The sequence below is a fragment of the Aptenodytes patagonicus genome, chromosome 27 (assembly GCF_965638725.1).
Source record: "Aptenodytes patagonicus chromosome 27, bAptPat1.pri.cur, whole genome shotgun sequence".
Taxonomy (NCBI): Eukaryota; Metazoa; Chordata; class Aves; order Sphenisciformes; family Spheniscidae; genus Aptenodytes; species Aptenodytes patagonicus.
In genome coordinates this window covers 2,358,828-2,368,971 of record NC_134975.1, presented here as the reverse complement: position 1 = coordinate 2,368,971, position 10,144 = coordinate 2,358,828, and the positions used below count along the sequence as shown (strand labels likewise).

Below are 10,144 nucleotides of genomic sequence, written 5' to 3'. Positions count from 1 at the left end.
AGAAGGCAGGAGGTCACAGGGAGCGGGGGCTGATGGGACTGGCTTGGGGCTGGGGGCCACGGGCTGGGGGATACGGGCTGTGGCCACGGGCTGGGGGCCACAGGCTGGGGGCCACGGGCTTGGGGATAGGGGCTGGGGAGAGGGGCTGGGGCCATGGGCTGGGGGCCATGGGCTTGGGGATACGGGCTGGGGACAGGGGCTGGGGGCCATGGGCTGGGGGCCAATGGGCTGGGGGATGTGGGCTTGGGGCCACAGGCTGGGGGCCACGGGCTGGGGGCCACGGGCTTGGGGATATGGGCTGGGGCCATGGGCTGGGGGCCATGGGCTGGGGGACGTGGGCTTGGGGCCATGGGCTGGGGGATATGGGCTGGGGGATATGGGCTGGTGGCCATGGGCTGGGGGCCACGGGCTGGGGGATATGGGCTGGGGGATATGGGCCAGGGGCCACGGGCTGGGGGCCACGGGCTTGGGGATATGGGCTGGGGCCACGGGCTGGGGGCCACGGGCTGGGGGACGTGGGCTGGTGACATGGGGCTGGGGACAGGGGTTGGGGAAGGGTTTGGGACATGCCTCGGGGACTCGCCCTCTGCCCCGTGCCGGAGCCGAGCCGGGAGGGTTTCACCCCCGAGCTGGGTGCGGGGCTCAGGGTGCTGATTTTGGGGCGAGCGCCAGCCCCCGCGGCCCCCGGGGGGGGGTGTCTCACCGCCCCCGAGACGCCCCAGCCCCCCCCCCCCCCCCCACCCCCGCACCTCCTCGCCGCCCCCTCGGCCGGCGGCACCTCGCTCCCCCACCCCCGGCAGCCCCCGGCCCCGCAGCGAGGCCCGGCGGGTCCCGGCCGCCCCGAAGGGGTTAAGGAGAAGCAGGTGCCGCTTTCCTGGGGCTGGAGGCCCTCCCGTCCCGCCCTCCCCCCCCCCCCCCCCCCGGCTCCTGGATATAAACCCGGAGCTGCGCACCCCGCCCTGGATCCGTCCTCCCTCAACCCGTCCTGCCCGTCCTGCCTGTCCTGCAACCCACCTCCTGCCCGCCTTGCCACCCTGCCCATCTTCCAACCCTCTTCCAACCCTCTTCCAACCTCCTCGCCACCCTCTTGCAACCTCCTCGCCACCTTCTTCCAACCCTCTCGCCCACCTTGCGACCCTCCTGCCCGTCTCGCGACCCTCCTGCCCGCTCTCCTGCCCGCTCAGCATGTCCATCACCATCACCAGGAAGACTCTGAGGAGCAGCTCGGCCGTACCCGGCCGTTCCTTCAGCTCCCACTCCTACACTGCCGGCCCCGGCATGAGGATGAGTACGGCTTCAGCCTTCGGCGGCTACGGCGGGAGCCGCTACGGAGCCGGGTTGTACCGGGGTCCGGCCGTCGTGCCCGGGGCGGGGGGTGGCATCACGGCTGTGAGCGTCAACCAGAGCCTCCTGACGCCCCTCAACCTGGAGATCGACCCCAGCATCCAGCGGGTGCGGAAGGAGGAGAAGGAGCAAATCAAGACACTCAACAACAAGTTCGCCTCCTTCATCGACAAGGTGGGGCTGGGCTGGGGCGAGACCCCGCGGGGAGAGGGCTGGGACCCCCCTGGGGACCTCCTGAGCCCCTTGGAGACCTCCTGGCCCCTTCAGGCACACCCTGAGCTCCTTGGGGACATTGAGACCCCCTAAGGGACCTCCTGAGCCCCTCGGGGACGTTCTGACACCTTCAGGCACATCTTGACCCCCTTGGGGACATTGAGACCCCTAAGGGACCTCCTGAGACCCTCGGGGACCTCCTGGCCCCTTCAGGTACATCCTGAGGCCCGTAGGGACATTGAGACCCCCCTTGGGAACCTCCTGGCCCTTTGGGGACCTCCTGACCCCCTTGGTGACATCCTGGCCCCCATGGGGACATCCAGACCTCCTTGAGGACCTCCTGATCCCTTTGGGCACATTTTGTGCCCCTTGGGGACATCTTGGTGCCCTTGGGGACATCCAGACCCCCTTGGGAACACCCTAGCCCCTTTGGGCACATTTCCCCCCCCCTCGGGGACTTCCAGACCCCCTTGGGGACACCCTGACCCCTTTGGGCACATTTTGCCGCCCCTCGGGGACCTCCTGGCTCCCCTGGGGATGCGCAGCCAGCCGTGGGGACACCCTGGTCCCCTCCCACTGCTGGGGGCCAGGACATGGCGGCCGAGCCGGCGGGCAGGGAGCGGCGCCGGGGCAGGAGCTGGGGCGGGATGGGGTGGGGGTGAGTGTTGCCCCCCCCGGGGTGCAATGGGGGCACCCCCCCCAACGGAGGAATCAGCCAGCGCTGGGGTGGGTGCTCCACGCCCCAGTGGCTCTGGCACCCTTCCTCCCCAGCACCCGCTTCCGGGTGCTCCGCTGGAGCCGGGCTCCTCGCCCTGCGGCAGGCTGGGGCCCGGCGGGGCGTGGGGGGACGGCGATTCCCCTGGGGACAACCCCAGATTGCACCCAGGGCCCCAGGTTTGCACCCCAGACCCAGCGACCCCAGACTTGCGCCCCAGAGTGCACCCGGGACCCCAGACTTGCACCCCAGACCCGGTGACCTCAGACTTGCACCCCGGACTTGCACCCTGGGACCCCAGTTTGCAGCTGAGAACCCAGGCTTGCACCCCAGGACCCCAGAAGCACCCCGGGACCCCCAGGCTTGCACCCAGAACCCCAGACTTACACCCCAGCACCCCAGAAGCACCCCAGACCCAGTTTGCACCGCAGGACCCCAGAATTGCACCCAAGACCCCCTGACTTGCACCTGGGACCCCAGATTTGCACCCAGGACCCCAGACTTGCCCCCTGCCACCCCTCTCACCCACCTCACCCTCTGTCCCTTGCAAACCAGCACCCAAGACCCCCCAGGCTTGCACCCAGGACCCTAGATCTGCCCCCTGCCACCCCACTCACCCACATCCCTCTCTGCCCCTTGCAAAGCAGCACCCAGCACCCCAGCCTTGCAGCCAAGACCCCCAGCCTTGCACCCCAGATCCAGCTTGCTCCCAGGACCCCAAATTTGCACCCAGGACCCTAGATCTACCCCCTGCCACCCCACTCACCCTCTCCCCCTCGCGAAGCAGCACCCAGCACCCCAGCCTTGCACCCCAGATCCAGCTTGCTCCCAGGACCCCAGATTTGCACCCGGGGCCCCAGATTTGCACTCGGGACCCCAGCCTTGCCCCCTGCCACCCCACTCGCCCACCTCACCCTCTGCCCCTTGCAAACCAGCACCGGCACCGAGCACCCATCCCCAAGACCCGCGCTGGGCGCCGAAGCCCGTTCCCAGGGCGGGATTCGCGGGGCGGGGGCGATGCTGACACCCCCCCCCCCCCCCCCTTCCCCTCTCCCCAGGTCCGTTTCCTGGAGCAGCAGAACAAGATGCTGGAGACCAAGTGGAGCCTCCTGCAGACCCAGAAGACCACCCGCAGCAACATGAACGGGCTCTTCGAGGCGTACATCGCCAACCTGCGCCACCAGCTCGAGGGCCTGGGCCAGGAGCGCCTGCGCCTGGAAGCCGAGCTGGGCAACATGCAGGGGCTGGTGGAGGAGTTCAAGAACAAGTCAGTCCCGTCCCCGCGTCCGGGATCCGGCCGGGGCTGGCAGGGCTGCGCCCCGCCGCTCGTGCCCCTCCCAGGGTGCCTTGTGTGGTTGGGGGCGGTCGGGGTTGCGCGACGGTCCCCCTCGGTGTCATCTCCCATCTTGGGGTGCAGCGTCCCCGAGGCATTTGCGGGTGGCTGAGGATGGGGGGATGGGGCTGGAGCGTCCCCTCCGGCCATCGCTGGGGTGGATTTGCCTGGGGAGGGTGGTTCTTCCACTGCAAGGGGCATCCTGGTGGATGGGACCCCGTGTCCCCATGTCCCCGCATCCCCGTGTCCCCATGTCCCCGCATCCCTGTGACTCCATGTCCCCGTGACCCTGTGTCCCCGTGTCCCCACGTCCCTGCATCCCCGTGGCCCCCGTGTCCCCACGTCCCTGCATCCCCGTGGCCCCATGTCCCCGTGACCCTCTGCATCCCTGTGTCTCGCATATCCCCAAATTCCCACGTCCCCGTGTCCCCATGTCCCCGCATCCCTCTCCCCCCCATCCCCGGCTCCAAGCCCTCCCCTCTTCCCCAAGGTACGAAGAAGAGATCAACCACCGCACCGAGAAGGAAAACGAGTTTGTCCTGCTCAAAAAGGTGAGGGGGGGCCCCGGGTCTGGCAGGGGCCGGGCAGCGCCGGCGGGGGGCGCTGACGGGGAGGGGGCGCTGATGGGGAGGGGGGGCTGATGGGGAGGGGTGGCTGATGGGGAGGGGGGGGCTGACGGGGAGGGGGGGCTGACGGGGACGGGGCGCTGATGGGGAGGGGGTGCTGACGGGGACAGGGGGCTGACGGGGAGGGGGTGCTGACGGGGAGGGGGGGCTGACAGGGAGGGGGGGCTGACGGGGGGGGCTGACGGGGAGGGGGGGCTGACGGGGAGGGGGGGCTGACGGGGATGGGGCGCTGACGGGGACAGGGGGCTGACGGGGACGGGGGTGCTGACGGGGAGGGGGGGCTGACGGGGACGGGGCGCTGACGGGGAGGGGGTGGCTGACGGGGAGGGGGCGCTGACGGGGAGGGGGCGCTGACGGGGAGGGGGGGCTGACGGGGAGGGGGCGCTGACGGGGAGCGGGGGCTGACGGGGAGGGGGTGGCTGACGGGGAGGGGGTGGCTGACGGGGAGGGGGGGCTGACGGGGAGGGGGGGCTGACGGGGAGGGGGGGGCTGACGGGGAGGGGGGCGCTGACGGGGAGGGGGGGCTGACGGGGAGGGGGCGCTGACGGGGAGGGGGGGCTGATGGGGAGGGGGGGCTGATGGGGAGGGGGGGCTGACGGGGAGGGGGGGCTGACGGGCTGCCTGCTCTGCCCCCAGGACGTGGACGAAGCCTACATGAACAAGGTGGAGCTGGAGTCCCGCCTGGAGAGCTTGACTGATGAAATCAATTTCCTGAGGCAGCTTTACGAGGAGGTAGGGGGTCTCCTCCCTTGGGGGGGGGGGCACGTGTGCACCGAGTTGCCTGTGCTCAGCCCCGGACACACCCCCCCCCCCCCCCCCATTGCGTGCAGGAGCTCCGGGAGCTGCAGTCGCAGATCTCCGACACCTCCGTCGTCCTCTCCATGGACAACAACCGCAGCCTGGACCTGGACGGGATCATTGCCGAGGTGAAGGCGCAGTACGAGGACATCGCCAACCGCAGCCGTGCCGAGGCCGAGAGCATGTACCAGATCAAGGTGAGCCGGAGCACCAGCCCTGGGATGCGGGATGCTCCAACCTCCCCCCCCGGTGGTCCCTGCTGCTCCCCGATCTGGGATGAAGGAAGCGCAGGCTCCTTCCTCCTCCTCTCCCTGGCTTTGCCCTCCAACCCGGACGGGCTAACGCCCTCCCTGCCCCGGAGCAGGCGGCTGCTGCGTGGGAGAGATCCCGGCTCCAAACCCAACTGGAGCCGCGACAGCCCAGCCCCGAGCATCCCTCCTGGCGTGGGCATGTCCCGGCTCTTTTCTCCCCCAATTTTGGGGTGCTGGGGGAAAGGAGGGGGGGAGGGCATCCCCGTCTCCATCCTGCCTGCTCCGGTCCCCGCAGTACGAGGAGTTGAAGACGACGGCCGGGAAGCACGGGGACGACCTGCGCAACACCCGCGGCGAGATCAACGAGCTCAACAGGCTGATCCAGAGGATCCAGGCGGAGATCGAGGCGCTCAAGAACCAGGTCTGGGAACAGCCCCCGGGGCGGGAGAGCGGGGAGACGCTACCCGCTCCTCCCGCTGCCGCCCTCCCACGCCAGCACCCCCGTGGCCCCTCTGGGCCTTGACACCCCCCCCTCCCAGCCGCCCGCGGACCCCCGCAGACCCTACCCTTGGCAGCCCCAGATCGGAGGAGGGATCGATATAGTGAAGAAGTTGGGGGGGGGGGAGGGATGGTGGGACATGGGGGCTGCTGGGGGTTGTGGGGGCTGCTGGGGGGCGAGGGATACTGGGACATGGGATTCTCGGGGGTGAGGGATGCTGGGGGGCGAGGCGTGCTGTGGGGTGGGGGGATGCTGGGGGGGGGGGAGGGCAAAGGTTGCCGGGGGGGTGAGGAATGCTGGTGCCTGGGGGCTGCTGGGGGCTGAGAGATGCTGGGGGCGAGGGATGCTGAGGCACGGAGGGATGCTGTGGCACAAGGGATGCTGGAGCACGGGGGATGCTGGGGCGCGAGGGACCCCCCCCCCAGCCCCTTCTCCAGGTCAACTCCCCCTCCACGGGCGTGCGTTGCAGCGAGCCAGCCTGGAGACGGCCATCGCGGAGGCGGAGGAGCGCGGGGAGCTGGCCCTGAAGGACGCCAAGGGGAAGCTGGCCGAGCTGGAGGCCGCCCTGCAGAAGGCGAAGCAGGACATGGCCCGGCAGCTCCGCGAGTACCAGGAGCTCATGAACGTCAAGCTGGCCCTGGACATCGAGATCGCGACCTACAGGAAGCTGCTGGAGGGCGAGGAGAGCAGGTGGGGGCACCCCCCGCCTTGCTGGCAGCTGGGGGGCTGACACAATGGGACCCGCATCCCACACCCCGTACCCCGTATCCCACATCCTGCATCCCGTGGGCACCCCGCATCCCGTATCCCACGGGCATCCCACGGGCATCCCGTATCCCGCATCCCGTATCCCACGTCCCGTATCCCACATCCTGCATCCTGTGGGCACCCCCACATCCCGTATCCCACGGGCATCCCACGGGCATCCCGCATCCCATATCCCACATCCCGCATCCCGTGGGCATCCCGCATCCCGCATCCCGTGGGCATCCCGCATCCCGCATCCCGTGGGCATCCCACATCCCGCATCCCGTGGGTATCCCGCATCCCGCATCCCGTGGGCATCCCACATCCCGCATCCCGTGGGTATCCCGCATCCCGCATCCCGTGGGCATCCCACATCCCGCATCCCGTGGGTATCCTGCATCCCATATCCCGTGGGCATCCCACATCCCGTATCCCGTGGGCATCCCGCAGCCCCACCCCGGGTATCCGCGGCTCAAGGCTGTGGCCACGAGCAGGAGGACCCTGTGTCCTTCTGCCACCGCCTCCCCGCCTGGCCTTGGGCATGTCCCTTAGCCCCCACCCTGACACTCAGCATGTGTCTCCCCCCCCCCCCCCCCCAATTCCTCCTGGCAGGCTGGAGTCGGGCATGCAAAACCTGAGCATCCACACCAAGACGACGGGGTACTCGGGTAAGGCGGGGGGTGGTGGTGGCAGGGACCCCCCCCTTGGGTGCCGCCACCGGGTGCCACCGCGCTCATGGCTGGTCCCTCTCCCGCTGCAGCTGGCTTCGGCGGGGGCTTCGGTGGCAGCTTCGGGGGGGGCTCCAGCACCTCCTTCGCCAGCTCTGGCTACGCCATGTCCCCCCCGGCGCTGGAGAGCTCGTCCCTCACCAAGTCCCGCGCCATCGTCATCAAGAAGATCGAGACCCGCGACGGCAAGCTGGTGTCCGAGTCCTCCGACGTCCTGGCCAGCTGAGCCCCCCGCTCCCCGGGGGGGTCCCTCTGCGGGAGCCTTTGGCGGCCGGATCCGGCCTGCAGATGGATGGGACCCCTGGCACCCCCTTCCCCCCCGCCCCAGGGCAACCTGAGCCAGTGCCCCCCCGGTCCCCACTGAGGGCTCCAACCCCCTCATTGTCCCCACTCCCCCCCCCCCCATCCGTCCTGGCCCCCCATGTCCCCCTCGGAGCTGTGGGGTGGGAAATGGGAGAGCCTGGCCCCCCCCGGGGGCTCCCGCCGGCTCCGCTGCCGGAATAAAGCCTTCGAAATACAGAGTTGTTTTGGTAAATGCTGGTGCCGGGAGCTGCTGCCCGCAGGGACGTGGGGGGCCTGGAGAAGTGTCCACCCCGGGCCAGGGGTGCCAGGATCCGTCCCAGGGTGCCAGGATCCCTCCCAGCCTACCGGGGTCTGTCCCGGGGTGCCGGGGTCAGTCTGGGGGTGCCAGGATCCATCCTGGGCTGCCAGGATCCATCTTGGGGTATCAGGGTCCACCCAGGGTGCCAGGATCCATCCTGAGATGCCAGGATCCATCTTGGGGTATCAGGGTCCACCCATGGTGCCAGGATCCGTCCCGTGGTGCCAGGGTCAGTCCCGGGGTGCCAGGATCCACCTGGGCTGCCAGGATCCATCTTGGGGTATCAGGGTCAGTCCTGGGGTGCCAGGGTCAGTCCCAGGGTGCCAGGATCCATCTTGGGGTATCAGGGTCCACCCAGGGTGCCAAGGTCAGTCCCGGGGTGCCAGGATCCATCTTGGGGTACCAGGGTCCACCCAGGGTGCCAGGGTCAGTCCCGGGGTGCCAGGATCCGTCTTGGGGTACCAGGGTCCACCCAGGGTGCCAGGGTCAGTCCCGGGGTGCCAGGATCCATCCTGGGCTGCCAGGGTCTGTCTGGAGTACCGGGATCCATCCCAGCCTGCTGGGTCTGTCCCTGGGTGCCAGGATACATCCCAGGGTGCCAGGGTCCATCTTGGGGTGCCAGGATCCATCCGGAGATGCCAAGGTGTGTTCTGGGGTGCCAGGATCCGTCCCAAACTGCCAGGCTCCCTCCTGGGGTCCCACGTGCCAGGATTCACCCTCGGGTGCCAGGGCCCATCCTCGGGTGCCAGCATCTGCCCCGGAGTGCCAGGATCCATCCCGGGGTGCTAGGGTCCCTCCTGGGGTGCCAGGATCCATCCTGGGGTGCCAGGTTCCATCCCTGGGTGCCAGGATCTGCCCCGGAGTGCCAGGACCCATCCCTGGGTGCCTGTGTCCATCCCTGGGTGCCAGGACCCATCCCTGGGTGCCTGTGTCCATCCCTGGGTGCCTGTGTCCATCCCGGGGTGCCAGGATCCATCCCGGGGTGCCAGGACCCATCCCTGGGTGCCTGTGTCCATCCCTGGGTGCCTGTGTCCATCCCGGGGTGCCAGGATCCATCCTGGGGTGCCAGGACCCATCCCTGGGTGCCAGGATTTGTCCCGGGGTGCCAGGATCCATCCTGGGGTGCCAGGACCCATCCCTGGGTGCCTGTGTCCACCCCTGGGTGCCAGGATCCGCCCCAGAGTGCCAGGACCCATCCCTGGGTGCCTGTGTCCATCCCTGGGTGCCTGTGTCCATCCCGGGGTGCCAGGATCCATCCTGGGGTGCCAGGACCCATCCCTGGGTGCCAGGATCCATCCTTGGGTGCCAGGATTTGTCCCGGGGTGCCAGGATCCATCCTGGGGTGCCAGGACCCATCCCTGGGTGCCTGTGTCCATCCCTGGGTGCCAGGATCCGCCCCAGAGTGCCAGGATCCATCCCTGGGTGCCAGGATCCGTCCTTGGGTGCCAGGATCCGTCCCAGCCTGCAAATCGCAGTGCAGCCCCATGCCACGCGGTGCATCGTGGGGTGTCTTTTGGGGTCCCCAGCACCAGCCCACACGGGCGTTAATTACGGCCCTCGTTAGCGCTGGCTGTAACGAGGCCGCGGCCGGTGTTCAAAACCCAACTGGCCAAATCCGGCAGCATTTTTCCCCAAACCAAGGTTCCCTCCGGGATCCAGGTGATGGCTCCCGTCACCTCTGTCCTACATCACCCAGATCCGGGAGCTGCCCCAGGCCCGGACCAGCCACCCTGAGGCTCAGCCCTGTGGGATTCTCCAGTGTCTCATATCAGGGTTGAGCGCCGGGGTGCTGCCAGGAGGAAAATTGTGGGAGCCTTTTATTTTTGGCTGCCTCTGCACCCCGAAAAGCCGTGGGATCACCTGCCCGTGGGGTTTGCTGTGCCAAAAGTGGGGCCAGAGAGGCCTCAAGTCACCCAGGGAGGAGGGGACACGCCCCCTGGGTGCCCACCCATGTCCCCCCTCTCTCCCCTGATCTGGAGTCGCAGGGAGGGAGTGAAGCAGCCCAGTTTGGGGGTCCGAGCCCCCCCCATTGAGATCCAGCCCTAGGAACAGCGTGTGTGTGGGGGGTCTGTGTTTAATGGGATTTTCCACCCCGACCCCCTCGGAGGTGACGGGGGACGTGACCGGAGCCATCGGAGCTGCCGGTGGCAGAGACATGGGGGACAGGGGGGACCGGGACCCCTGCTCGGAGCCGTCCCTGGGGTGTCCCCGTGGGGGGGACACGGCAGGATGGGGGACCCCAGCTCAGAGCTGGGACGCGGCAGATGGGGACTTTGCCCCTTGGTTAAT

General features: G+C 69.1%; 1 protein-coding gene across 1 annotated transcript; it reads left to right on the top strand.

The window, feature by feature from the left end:
* Positions 1-979: 979 nt before the first annotated feature.
* KRT8 (keratin 8) lies at positions 980-7,619 on the top strand. Its single transcript, XM_076360490.1, has 9 exons — positions 980-1,518; positions 3,331-3,539; positions 4,096-4,156; positions 4,868-4,963; positions 5,062-5,226; positions 5,576-5,701; positions 6,249-6,469; positions 7,139-7,194; positions 7,287-7,619. The coding sequence occupies exons 1-9, from the start codon at positions 1,186-1,188 to the stop codon at positions 7,478-7,480; spliced, it is 1,461 nt and encodes a 486-aa protein (XP_076216605.1). The 5' UTR covers positions 980-1,185; the 3' UTR covers positions 7,481-7,619.
* Positions 7,620-10,144: the final 2,525 nt, after the last annotated feature.

Bases quoted from the DNA above. Each gene is read 5' to 3' on its own strand.
- KRT8 (XM_076360490.1), top strand. From the start codon at position 1,186: ATGTCCATCACCATCACCAGGAAGACTCTGAGGAGCAGCTCGGCCGTA. The intron at 1,519-3,330 runs GTGGGGCTGGGC...CCCTCTCCCCAG, and splicing joins TCGCCTCCTTCATCGACAAG to GTCCGTTTCCTGGAGCAGCA. The intron at 5,227-5,575 runs GTGAGCCGGAGC...CGGTCCCCGCAG, and splicing joins AGAGCATGTACCAGATCAAG to TACGAGGAGTTGAAGACGAC.